This window comes from Littorina saxatilis, linkage group LG17 (genome assembly GCF_037325665.1).
Source record: "Littorina saxatilis isolate snail1 linkage group LG17, US_GU_Lsax_2.0, whole genome shotgun sequence".
In the NCBI taxonomy this organism is placed as follows: domain Eukaryota; kingdom Metazoa; phylum Mollusca; class Gastropoda; order Littorinimorpha; family Littorinidae; genus Littorina; species Littorina saxatilis.
In genome coordinates this window covers 880,132-894,428 of record NC_090261.1, presented here as the reverse complement: position 1 = coordinate 894,428, position 14,297 = coordinate 880,132, and the positions used below count along the sequence as shown (strand labels likewise).

General features: G+C 42.8%; 2 protein-coding genes across 2 annotated transcripts in view; one reads left to right on the top strand and one right to left on the bottom strand.

The window, feature by feature from the left end:
* Positions 1-235: 235 nt before the first annotated feature.
* The window catches only part of LOC138953337 (uncharacterized), a 103,391-nt gene continuing 89,329 nt past the window's right edge, over positions 236-14,297 (bottom strand). Inside the window, exons 11-16 of the mRNA XM_070325136.1 lie at positions 14,037-14,239; positions 12,605-12,741; positions 11,608-11,769; positions 10,306-10,508; positions 9,050-9,163; positions 236-8,662 (exon numbers count right to left, since the gene is read on the bottom strand). Coding sequence (XP_070181237.1) covers positions 8,474-8,662; positions 9,050-9,163; positions 10,306-10,508; positions 11,608-11,769; positions 12,605-12,741; positions 14,037-14,239 — 1,008 coding nt within the window. The 3' untranslated portion in view covers positions 236-8,473. The remainder of the gene's footprint in view (positions 8,663-9,049; positions 9,164-10,305; positions 10,509-11,607; positions 11,770-12,604; positions 12,742-14,036; positions 14,240-14,297) is intronic.
* Positions 749-1,423, top strand: LOC138952609 (serine-rich adhesin for platelets-like). The gene has a single exon (XM_070324301.1). The coding sequence runs from the start codon at positions 749-751 to the stop codon at positions 1,421-1,423; it is 675 nt and encodes a 224-aa protein (XP_070180402.1).

Here is a 14,297-nt window from a genome sequence, read left to right as displayed (position 1 = left end):
TGCGATGCACTGCCAAAGTTCTCGACGGATCTGCATCAAATTTGGTGGGTATATTCAGGTGGACCAAACAACACGTGCTCTAAGCCGGCGAACCGCCACGCCGCATACTCTGTCTCACGATCCACCCGGCGAAGCCGGGTATTCATCCAGTATATATATACTAGATGAATATATTATGTGATCTGAAATAGAAGAAGACCATGCTCACTTCAATCCAACAAAGAGGAACACATCAAAATATTAGATAAAGTTTATTGTATAAAATGAGTACAGTCAAGATATATGCCGCATGAATTATACTTTCTGTACATCACTTACTTCATTTTCTGTACAATTAATGAAAAACCTTTCAGCGGGTGTGCGTTTCATCATACAATTCATTTCAGTTATGAAAAAATCCATATTCTTACTTTAAGCCACAACTCGTAACGAATCACACTCGGATGCATGGCAGTTTGCTATGTTTCTGTATAAAACTTTTGCTACAAAAATGGCTTTTCCTGTTGTCATGCAATATTAAAGAAAAAAACACGTTGAAAAAGCACTGTACGATACAAACCAAGCTAAACAAACTGTCTAAAGTAAGACAACCGATACCAAGGCAGTTTAACAAAAGCAACAACCATGTCATTTATTGCAAGTCATAACAGAAATGTATGATATGAACTGCACACCATACATCAAACCAATATATAATTTGTTTCAACAACATAATGAATAAAAAAAAGAAAGGCGTCCACTGTACATTATGTTCCACATCTCACCAGGCCTCACGCACACCGTGTCTTCCTCCACTAGTCAACTTCAAGCTTCCCCGGGACTCAACCAGTGTCTCACGCACACCGCGTCTTCCTTCACTATTCAACTTCAAGCTTCCCCGGGACTCAACCAGTGTCACACGCACACCGTGTCTTCCTCCACTAGTCAACTTCAAGCTTCCCCGGGACTCAACCAGTGCCTCACGCACACCGTGTCTTCCTCCACTAGTCAACTTCAAGCTTCCCCGGGACTCAACCAGTGTCACACGCACACCGTGTCTTCCTCCACTAGTCAACTTCAAGCTTCCCCGGGACTCAACCAGTGTCACACGCACACCGTGTCTTCCTCCACTAGTCAACTTCAAGCTTCCCCGGGACTCAACCAGTGCCTCACGCACACCGTGTCTTCCTCCACTAGTCAACTTCAAGCTTCCCCGGGACTCAACCAGTGCCTCACGCACACCGTGTCTTCCTCCACTAGTCAACTTCAAGCTTCCCCGGGACTCAACCAGTGTCTCACGCACACCGCGTCTTCCTTCACTACTCAACTTCAAGCTTCCCCGGGACTCAACCAGTGTCTCACGCACACCGCGTCTTCCTTCACTATTCAACTTCAAGCTTCCCCGGGACTCAACCAGTGTCACACAAACATTGGCTGTCAGTGATTATGTACAAATGTAACGTTATGACCTTTTGATGGGTTTTGATTTGTCAATGGTTCAGGTGGTCGTAAGGTATTTTTGCTCTGGTTGATGATGTTACAAGATCCTAGACACTTCTTCTCTGCAAGCTACATAGCAATGCTTCTCTGCTAGCTACATAGCAATGCTTCTCTGCTAGCTACATAGCAAGGCTTCTCTGCTAGCTACATAGCAATGCTTCTCTGCTAGCTACATACAGGCATGGGAATTGAAAATTGTAAAAAAGGCGGAGAATTTATAACTGATGACGCGAAGCGTCAAGTCGACGGCGCGAAGCGCCTAGCCTTACTAGGGGGGTCCGGGGGCATGCCCCCCCGGAAATTTTTTTTCTCCAAAGAACCCAGATGGTGCAATCTGGTGTCATCTGAGCTCCAAGTTTGCCATTAAATTCTGTTTTTAGAATCAGAGTTTTTAGTACAAAAATGTACCAAATTTTGCTTACATGTATTATATATGGTTTAAATTTGTAAAAAAATGTATCTGTTGAGACAAACAGGAAAATGTAAATTGTAACACAATCTGTGCAATCTGGTTTACTTTCAAACATAATAGTTCAATAACTGAGGCGGGCGGTAGCAGTGCGTGAACAAAGTACGGAAAGTTTTCGCGGGCTTTTGCGCAAAGGCCAAAGTAACCGGTGCTTTTTTTGTGTGCCTCCCCCCTTTATTTTTTCGGCGGACACTTTTGCATTTTCGGCGGAACAAAAAAAAATTCGGCGGAAATCCGCCATTCGGCGGACAATTCCCATGCCTGTACATAACAATGCTTCTCTGCTAGCTACATAGCAATGCTTCTCTGCTAGCTACATAGCAAGGCTTCTCTGCTAGCTACATAGCAAGGCTTCTCTGCTAGCTACATAGCAATGCTTCTCTGCTAGCTACATAGCAAGGCTTCTCTGCTAGCTACATAGCAATGCAAAGTTCTAAGGACTAGGATTTTGTTCCGGAATTTGTTCTATTTTTTTAGATAGGCAGTCATGGTTTTTCTCACAAAATAAGCACTATAACTTTATTTACTCTTGAAGAATTTCCCGTCATGTGTGAAGCATTATCAATCATTCAATGACATGTTTTGTAAAATGCTGCTGTTTTTCTTCAAACCCCACTCCGGCTTGGGTGGCTAACTACAATTGATAAATACTGTAGATAAATAGCGTAAACAAATAACTGCCAAGCAGAAGAGGTCTGGAGGTTAGACAATCACATTTGATTCAAACATTTAGCTCTGAAACCCGTTCAGTCTGGCTATTCATTTGTGTTTGTCATACAGTCAAAATAACTGTCATTATTTCTGATGTTGGCTTTCCTTTTCTCTCCAAGAATAATCATAAAACTAAAGATATTCCAAATGTTATCTCAATCCTTCCGTTTTATGTGAACTGAGGTGATGAATAAAACTGCAAAACATATATATACATCCCTGTCTATTGTATATATATATATATATACATCCCTGTCTATTGTATATATATATATATATACATCCCTGTCTATTGTATATATATATATATATACATCCCTGTCTATTGTAGTTTCCAATTACTCGTGAGTATTACAGGTTTTACATGTATCCAAATTAAACACACTTCCGGCCCTAAACACACTTCCGGCCCAAGCGTGATTGCTCTTTCTTGCATTCAACAGGACTAACAATAGTAACAGACTAACATCTGCACACAGCACACACACTCTCCATTATCAGGAGCTAGGACACAGTTCATTCAATGAAAACATGTAAACAAGACCTAAGAAGATCAAACAAGTTGCGTAAGGCGAAATTACTACATTTAGTCAAGCTGTGGAACTCACAGAATGAAACTGAACGCACTGCATCTTTTCACAATGACCGTAGTCCGCCGTTAGTGCAAAAGGCAGTGAAAGTGACGAGCCTGTTTAGCGCGGTAGCGGTTGCGCTGTGCTGCATAGCACGCTTTACTGTACCTCTCTTCGTTTTAACTTTCTCAGTTTCTGAGCGTGTTTTTGATCCAAACATATCATATCGATATGTTTTTGGAATCAGGAACCGACAAGGAATAAGATGAAATTGTTTTTAAAACGATTTCGGAAATTTAATTTTAATCATAATTGTTATATTTTTAATTTTCAGAGCTTGTTTTTAATCCGAATATAACATATTTATATGTTTTTGGAATCAGAACATGATGAAAAATAAAATAAAAGTAATTTTGGATCGTTTTATAGAAAAATAATTTCAGATTTTTAATGACCAAAGTCATTAATTAATTTTTAAGCCTCCATGCTAAAACGCAATACCGAAGTCCGGCCTTCGTCGAAGATTGCTTGGCCAAAATTTCAATCAATTTGATTGAAAAATTAAGGTGTGACAGTGCCGCCTCAACTTTTACAAAAAGCCGGATATGACGTCATAAAAGACATTTATCGAAAAAATGAAAAAAACGTCTGGGGATATCATACCCAGGAACTCTCATGTAAAATTTCATAAAGATCGGTCCAGTAGTTTACTCTGAATCGCTCTACACACACACACGCACAGACACACACACACATACACCACGACCCTCGTCTCGATTCCCCCTCTATGTTAAAACATTTAGTCAAAACTTGACTAAATGTAAAAAGATGACCAAAACAAGCAACCACTATAAAGCAATAAAGCATTAAATTCTAGACCGTAACAACTGTAACAACTTGTTTCTGTTTTTCACACTGACTCTTTTCAAGTCAACTAGTCCAGCTAGAATTTCTTGTGCCATGAGAGGTTAAAACCCACCCCAGATTACAAGCTTTTTGTCTCCTTTGTTTCCATGTATTGTTGTGGATGTCGTTGCCCCAGGTGACGTTATAATATCAAGGCTCACCACAAAACAGTATCACAACTTACAGCAGGAAGCATGGAATGGAAAGCAACAGATGGACTGCCTCACAAGCAGCCAGCCAAGCCACCTAAACACTAACATAAATAACAAGATGACAAAATGAAGGAAGAGAACATCATCAATTGCACAACACATCCATCACAGTCTCAGATAAAAGAAGCGACATTTTATAAAATAAAATAGATGCTCACAACCTTAAGTTTAAATACATAACTCTAGTTGGATCTTCTTCCTATGTGAGAAGCGAGAACCCAAAGATGAAACAGTGGGTGGCAACCATTATTCTTTCACTTTGTGTCTTGACCCCTGACCCTTCACCCATTCCATTTTGTCAGTGCACCTGTGCACATTTTAGGGAGAACACTACCTGGTATCCTCTTAAATACTCAAACATAATGATACTATCAATATAGGGAGAACACTACCTGGTATCCTCTTAAATACTCAAACATAATGATATCATAAAAATATAGCTCATCTAGAGTAGATAATACAAAAGAAGAAACACACACAAAATGTTCAAGCCAAGGAAACCTGAGGCAGGAAAGGATCTGTGTGTACATATTTGGAGCTTGGATTAAGCTTACAGTAATGATGTTGTTACCAAGTTGAGGCTTGCGAGTTGCATGCCATCACCATGCTGACTGGGTGCTTTCAACACTGGACTAGCCACAAGTCACAACCCACATTAGCCTGCACAACTGGGTGCTTTCAACACTGGACTAGCCACAAGTCACAACCCACATTAGCCTGCACTACTGACTTTACCCAGCAAATCTAGTGTTTACTGTAACTGTAAGGTACTTACAAGAGAGAAACAGAACGCGCACAAACAAACAAATAAACAAAAGATCACATGAAAGAAACCTACCAAATTCAACTTTCAAATAAAAATACTAAACTTGAATAAACTCAGATGCAAGAAACTATGGTTTTTGCAAATGAACAACAATAACATGTGAATCATTAATTTGCATTATTTAGATTTTATCAAATGACTGGCAAATTTGGCTAATGGAAATGCTTTAATAAAAAGACACTTGTTTTTTTTAACTTCAACCACTCCAAATGGAGGTTTGAGCTTGTGGTCGGAAGGGTGGTTTTTCATCTCTGCAAACATTTAATAGCCCAACCCAAACCCCTCACAATGCTGCTGCCTGATATAATGTTTCTTTTCAACAGAATATATTTCATTTTCATACACTTTTGTTCTGGCCCGCACACAGATTGATCTTTATTACATTTAACATTGAACATGAAATTGAAAACCAAACCACCAACAAGAAGCGACAATAACCACTGCTGACACTGTTAGCCCAAATGAGAGTAATGATCATTCATCATTCATTTCAACCATTACAATTTCATTTCTTAATGTTTCAGTCAGTTTCCAGAAATTACATGTATTCCTACATTTTTGTTCTGTGCTTTGATTTGTTTGCAGTTGCTGTATGCGTTTTTTATTTTGTTTTTTGCTACACTAAGACGAAACAGTCGGTAATTCCTAAGTTCACTACATTCAACCTTTCTATTCCAGTCCCACTGCCGGGTAAAATACCATCATCTCCAAATCGGCCCTTCTTTCTCTCTCTCTCTCTCCATCCATCCATCCATCCATCCATCCATCCATCCATCCACCCCCCCCCCCCCCCCCCTTTTAATTTTTTTTGTAATCACAGTAAATCCAGGGTCATCTCTTGAAAGTACAATCCACCGAATACTCTTTCACTTCCAAAACCCCAGGTGTTTTGGGTTTTTTGTTCTCAACTACTGACATTCTTTTGCAGTCTTTCGCATCCCCATTGGCCTTACAAAACTACCATCACTGGTTAACTAGCACATGTAACACATTCTCTGACGGAAACAGCAATAGTTAATTTGATGGAAGATCAGTTGACTGAAGCATTGTTGACACTACAGACACTTGGGTGAAGAAAATAATTGTACTTTGCACAAATACATCCTGTCAAACCAAAGGACCATAAGTACACAACTCTCAGTCTCACTTACACACAACTCTCAGTCTCACTTACACACAACTCTCAGTCTCACTTACACACAACTCTCAGTCTCACTTACACACAACTCTCAGTCTCACACACAACTCTCAGTCTCACTTACACACAACTCTCAGTCTCACTTACACACAACTCTCAGTCTCACTTACACACAACTCTCAGTCTCACTTACACACAACTCTCAGTCTCACTTACACACAACTCTCAGTCTCACTTACACACAACTCCCAGTCTCACTTACACACAACTCTCAGTCTCACTTACACACAACTCTCAGTCTCACACACAACTCTCAGTCTCACTTACACACAACTCTCAGTCTCACTTACACACAACTCTCAGTCTCACTTACACACAACTCTCAGTCTCACTCACACACAACTCTCAGTCTCACTTACACACAACTCTCAGTCTCACTTACACACAACTCCCAGTCTCACTTACACACAACTCTCAGTCTCACTTACACACAACTCTCAAAACTTGTTCTGTATTCCTGAATATCGTATGTCACATAAATGTTCCTCTTTACTGAGCGATTAAAAAAAAGATAGTCTTTTCCCATCATATTTATTTTTACCCTTAATTATGACGGGCACTTTCACAACCATTTTGCAGTCACTATCTTCACCGTGGCAACCTTCTCTGTGCGGCAGAAGTCAATGGCGTAGAAATTAGTGACTTTCAAGTGTTCAGGACATTTCATTTTTACGGAAGAATGAACATTAGTATCCATAGCAACTGCGAAGAAGTCCCCCATGTTGAAACACTGTGACCATGCTCTGAGCACCAACAGCAACAGCCCGTAATGTCTGTCAGCCTCTGACATCGCACAACAATATGTGAATAACCAACACAACTCTTCTTGCTGAATGCTGTACACAGCCCACTGGATTGCAGCTGTAACCTGGGTATGCGAATAACACTTGATGAATGGGTTGCTTATGGAAAACCACACACAACTTTGCTGGTTATGCATATATATACACATGATATCTAAATACACTGCAGTAAATGTGTGTGGGTGGATGTTGTCACGGTGATCACTGTACAGGGCAGTGGGTGAGTTGGATCACTGAAGCACATCAACCAATCAAGAGGTCTCCGTGGGGTTTGTTTGTTTGTTTGTTTATTTGTTGCTTAACGTCCAGCCGACTACGCAGAGCCATATCAGGACGAGGAAGGGGGGGATGAAGGGGGCCACTTGTCAAGCGATTCCTGTTTACAAATGCACTAACCCATTACTTGTGTCCCAGCAGGCTTTAGTAAAACTAAATTAATACCTACTGGAAGATTACCAGTTTCCAGTATGTTAAAATAGGCTTAACCTATCTACTGCTGGACTTACATCAGAACACTAACAGATTAAACTATACATGAATCGCGAGACAAGCGGCAAGAGAAGAGATTTTTGGAAAAAATACAGGTGAATGAGCAAGAAGGCAGAAAAAAGAAAAGAATTCATGAAGAAAAAGAGAGCATGACAGGAAAGAGGAACCAAAAATCTACCTGACAGCAAACTAGAAAGCTCCTGCGGTTCCAAAAACAGGAGGGGCCTTTAATTTCATAACCGCAGTGCCCCACTGCGGGATCTCCGTGGGGTGCACTTTTAGCTTGTTCATGGACAGTACTGCAAGTTAACATGTTGTTTTCACACAGACACTGTTGCCCTGTAGAGAATTACAGTCACTTCCCAAGCAGCTGTCTGCACAAAACACAGCTGTTCCTATGAAGCAAACTTGCATGGGTTGACAGCCTACAGGGTAAGCTAGCACTGTACAGCTCACACACACACAGGGTCCGTCTTCATTTGCACTGTGGTGAGGCTGACAAAGTGTGGTGTTAACCTATCTGCACATTCTCCGCAGTTGACAGGCAGGGGCAATATTCTAATGCATCCACTGCTCAACCACTGACCAAGCTGTGTCTCAAGGCCGCTTATTTCTTCAGCAGCTCCTTGCACTGACAGTTGTTTCATCAGCATCACCAGCTATCCACAGCTATCCAATGTTAATCCCACGGATTGGCAGCCACTGTAGCTGTTCCACAGCATACCTGGTGTCCTGCAGCAGTTGTTCCCCTTGTGTCTCCATTATTACACTGACACCCATCGGGTGATTGTCCCATGTCGTGCTCTCTTTACATGTAGCCGTTGTTGATCCAGTGTATGGGGACCCACTGAGGCTCGGTCTCGATGCGGTTGATCTCCTGTAAGAGTTCGTCGTAGGACCGGTCCAGGTCCATGTTGACCAGCACGTAGTCGAAGTAGTGACCGTACGTCTCCTCCATCTCCCTCCCCTTCTCTATCACATCCTTCAGCGCCTCGTCCTGCAACACAACAACACACCTTACCATCATGTGCCTAACAACACAACACATTGAAACACATGTTAACAGCGTATGCAAAATGTAATATGCGTTGCTGTGGTAGCAATAACTACACCTGGCAAATCTATAAATTGCAGGTAACAATGGCCGATAAGCATCCTCCATATTTCTGCTTTTCTCCTGGACTTTGCTCGGAATTTCTACAACTATACTGAAAAGTGTGCGAGTAAAATAACACCTTTACTTTAATGACACCTGGTTTTCTCCGGGCTCATTTCTCACCTTGTATGCATAGAAGTAATAGATCAAGTGACAAAACTTTCCCAGTAAACCAAACTGTAGCTGTCTGACCACCCTGAATGCTACGTGAGATTCAAGCCGACTCACTGTGGGTCTGGGTTTGCCGATGGCCATCTGTAGCTGTCGCAGCTTCTCCATGTTGGGTGGGCTGATGAAGATGATGTAAGGCTTGAGGTCCGTCTCACGCAGGATCTTCAGCGACTGAAACAACAAAAAGCAAGACTTGGTGTTACGCTTCTGTAGGATTGACTTCTATTTTGCCACTGAAGAGCTGAAACCTTCAACACCAGTTCAAGGGAAGGGAACTTTTCCACATGTTAACCTTTTAACTACCATACCGCCCGATACCGCCCGTCTTCCGCCATTGCCGCTATTCCCATACCGCCCGATACCGCCCGTCGCCGGTGTAGCGTCTGTTTCGGTTGTTTGCGGTTGTTGTGCGCGAGCAGTAGTAATAAGACGGTTGCAAATGCATTGTGGGATTGTCTCACTTCCGCCTTGATTTTTCCCCATGTGCTTTCGATCTCTGTGAGAGTTACAATCGATCTTTTTTCACCAAATCTTTTGGGCGCTTGGTGCCGACATGGATTCAGATGACAGTGATCCTGATTTCATGACTATGCTTGATTATCTCCACGAAAATAGACATCAACTAGAAGATTCTGGCTTCGACATCAGCATTTCTGTGAACACTGCTGATCTGACCTACTTTGATCGTTCAATGAATATCAACAAGTGACAGTGAAACGGATGATATACCGGAGCAACAAGTAAGCGTAATTTTTCAACTTTATTGACAGGTAAACAGGTAGATAAATCATGATAACACTGCGACATACATACCACCAAGAAGAAGAACACATACTCTTTGAAGTTTGATCCCTATCCAATAACATACCAATTTTTTTTATCAATCTGACAAAGAGAAACTGAGTAATAATAATTTAAACACGCATACCCGTTTTTGACCGTCTCTGCTCAAAATAACTTGGGAGCTGAGGGATTCTACAGAACAATAAACTTGGTAGTTAAAAGGTTAACAGACAAAAACCAAGTGACAGGCATATATCATGCAAGACTCTTTGTATCCCATATGTAACACACAGCAAGCGATGTCGTATTCTCTATTTCTAACTGTAGACATGGATTGATCCCCCTCACCTGCCCCCCCCCCCCCCCCCAACTGCTCCCCCCCCCTCCCCCCCTTGATTTTCTACCACTGCCTCCCTCACCTCAGGCTGTAGGTTGAGGATCCAGATGTGTCCCTGCCCCCCTAATACTGCCTCCCACTGCAGCTGCTTCCATTGCCCCACCCCCCACCCCCCCCCCCCCCCCCTCCTCACCTCAGGCTGCAGGTTGAGGATACAGATGCGCCCCTGGTTGATGACCTGGCGCACGGCGGTGACACTGGTGCCGTACAGGTTGTTCTGGTACTCCCCGTACTCTATGAACTTGCCGCTCAGCATGTCCGCCTCGAAGACCGAGCGTGAGATGAAGTGGTAGTCCTTTGTGTTGTGCTCACCCGCCATCAGGGAACGACTCGTGTCTGTGACACAACACAGGACACACAATCAGGATGAGACGTTACCACATATCAATGCTAGACACACAATGACAATGACTCGTGTCTGTCACACAACACAGGACACACAATCAGGATGAGACGTTACCACATATCAATGCTAGACACACAATGACAATGACTCGTGTCTGTCACACAACACAGGACACACAATCAGGATGAGACGTTACCACATATCAATGCTAGACACACAATGACAATGACTCATGTCTGTGACACAACACAGGACACACAATCAGGATGAGACGTCACCACATGTCAATGCTAGACACACAATGCACACCATTATAGTGACATGAACAATCCTTTTCACTGTGTTGCCAGATGAACAAGACACACACTAAGAATGAGACGAAAAGGTCAATTATCTTCACTACATTACCAGTTATCAGTAATTATCTTCACTACATTACCAGTTATCAGTAATTATCTTCACTACGTTACCAGTTATCAGTAATTATCTTCACTACGTTACCAGTTATCAGTAATTATTTTCACTACGTTACCAGTTATCAGTAATTATCTTCACTACGTTACCAGTTATCAGTAATTATCTTCACTACGTTACCAGTTATCAGTAATTATCTTCACTACGTTACCAGTTATCAGTGCAAGACACGGGTCTGGTGGCACAAAGTTCTCACTTCAATAGCTATGGTAGCAAGCAAACGTTACAAGAAAACAGCCATTATTCAGCATGTTGTAAGTGTAGTATAAGCATAAGATATCGTGGTATGAAGAGTAACACTATATTATTCACCCAGCGGTGTGCATTGCACAACATTGTGGTATGAAGAGTAACACTATATTATTCACCCAGCGGTGTGCATTGCACAACATTGTGGTATGAAGAGTAACACTATCTTATTCACCCAGCGGTGTGCATTGCACAACATTGTGGTATGAAGAGTAACACTATATTATTCACCCAGCGGTGTGCATTGCACAACATTGTGGTATGAAGAGTAACACTATATTATTCACCCAGCGGTGTGCATTGCACAACATTGTGGAAAGAGACCGGCCACACAGGGAATGTGTATTTCAACTGCTAGTTACTCACGCGGCACAGCTGCAGCGAATCTGTCAAAGTCAGACGCCATGATTCTCTCCCTTAGTTCTTGTCGACCAACGTCTGGCGGCCCCACGAGGACAATGGGACGCTTGCGGTTCGGCTGTGGATAGTACTTCGTCACCTCTTCATAGGTCAAAATCTCCTCTGCATCTGCAACGTCGGAGAAACACTGTTAGCAGGTATTCAGGTGCAAAGAGACAGTCACAAGGTTAACATACCAAACAAGAGACAGTCACAAGGTTAACATACCAAACAAGAGACAGTCACAAGGTTAACATACCAAACAAGAGACAGTCACAAGGTTAACATACCAAACAAGAGACAGTCACAAGGTTAACATACCAAACAAGAGACAGTCACAAGGTTAACATACCAAACAAGAGACAGTCACAAGGTTAACATACCAAACAAGAGACAGTCACAAGGTTAACATACCAAACAAGAGACAGTCACAAGGTTAACATACCAAACAAGAGACAGTCACAAGGTTAACATACCAAACAATAGACAGTCACAAGGTTAACATACCAAACAAGAGACAGTCACAAGGTTAACATACCAAACAAGAGACAGTCACAAGGTTAACATACCAAACAAGAGACAGTCACAAGGTTAACATACCAAACAAGAGACAGTCACAAGGTTAACATACCAAACAAGAGACAGTCACAAGGTTAACATACCAAACAAGAGACAGTCACAAGGTTAACATACCAAACAAGAGACAGTCACAAGGTTAACATACCAAACAAGAGACAGTCACAAGGTTAACATACCAAAAAACAAGCTAGATTAAAAGCATTTCTTCACTGGTTTCCCTCGTTTGGCTTGACTGTCTTCCTTTTTCTCACTACAATGATTGCTATTTGCCTTTGAGCAATGAATCTGTCAGCCAGCCAGTTAGCCAGACACTGCAAGCACTAAAACATGTGCATGTTTGTGTGTAGTCCAGAGCCCAAACAACAGGAGATATGTAACTCCTCACCTTCTCCCACCCCTCCATTGTAGAGCGACTTCTTCTTCTTTTTCTTCTTCCTCTCCTTCCTGCCGCAGGCACACATGCGACCTCGCTTCTTGTTCTCCTTGCCCTCCGCCACCAGCTGCTGTCGTATGGACTCTCGCCTGAAACACAGCGTATAACTTATACTCTCTCATCAAATACACACCACACTTTCCATTTTAACTTTCACACACACACACACACACACACACACACACACACACACACACACACACACACACACACACACACTTAGACTTCTCAACATGACTTGAATGCAAGATATTTTGCTGCGTTGCAAAAAAAGATGACAACTTAGATACCCAGAAGAGAGATGTGGGGACTGACATACAATGAATGTGCTGAAAGCCAAGAATCTGTCAAATATGCACATGTTACTGCACATTACTCATTAGGGTTCTTGATCTGCCCAACATTGACACTGATCAGATAACACACTTGCTCAAGTGTGCATCATGAACTGTCAAAACAGGTGAATGACCCAAAGTGAAGGCCCCCCCTGAGGCAGAAGCTGTCAGTGTGTATTCCCCAGGCAGAAGCTGTCAGTGTGTATTCCCCAAGCAGAAGCTGTCAGTGTGTATTCCCTAGGCGAAGCTGTCAGTGTGTATTCCCCAGGCAGAAGCTGTCAGTGTGTATTCCCCAGGCGAAGCTGTCAGTGTGTATTCCCCAGGCAGAAGCTGTCAGTGTGTATTCCCCAGGCAGAAGCTGTCAGTGTGTATTCCCCAGGCAGAAGCTGTCAGTGTGTATTCCCCAGGCAGAAGCTGTCAGTGTGTATTCCCCAGGCAGAAGCTGTCAGTGTGTACCCCAGACATCAGTCTTGTCAACACACCTCCAGGCTATACATCAAACCTGCACTCACACTCACACTCACACTCACACTCACACTCACAATCACACACACACCCACACTCACACTCACCCGCACGCACGCACACTCACACTCACACCCACACCCACACTCACACTCACACTCACACTCACACTCACACCCACACCCACACTCACACTCACACTCACACTCACACCCACACTCACACTCACACTCACACTCACACTCACACTCACACTCACACTCACTGCTTACATCTTCCTAACCCCTTGTAGTACCATTATCACAGGATTATTAAGTAATCCTGACCATGCAAGTACATATAGCAGCCTCATACTTCATGGGATTGTCTCTTCCTGACGGGGACGGGGGTAGGTTATGCATACTAATTTCCTTCACACCTTTACTACTCTATGTTTTTAGAACACTCTTTACTTTCCTCAAGGCTGTAGACTTGAATTACTGCTGTCAATATCACTGCATCAACTTACACAGACAGACAGACAGACAGACAGACAGACAGACAGACAGACAGACAGACAGACAGACAGAGTGAAGAGTACTGACTGTTCCTGAAAACACTTGCTGGGGATGAGACCGGCCAGGAGATGGTGTTCCTCCTCCCCCTCCCTATGCGCCTGCCACCAGTTGGGGTCGGTCAGCTGGATTGCGTGCAGGATGTCGCCCTTGAGGAACGAGATGCCCAGCTCACGGCACGGGATGTACGGGTCGTCCTCGGGGTCGTAGTTGAACAATGCTCGCAGGTGCATCTACAACAATGGAGATATCCCATTATATCTTGCATTCTGTATGGTGACATTTTTAATG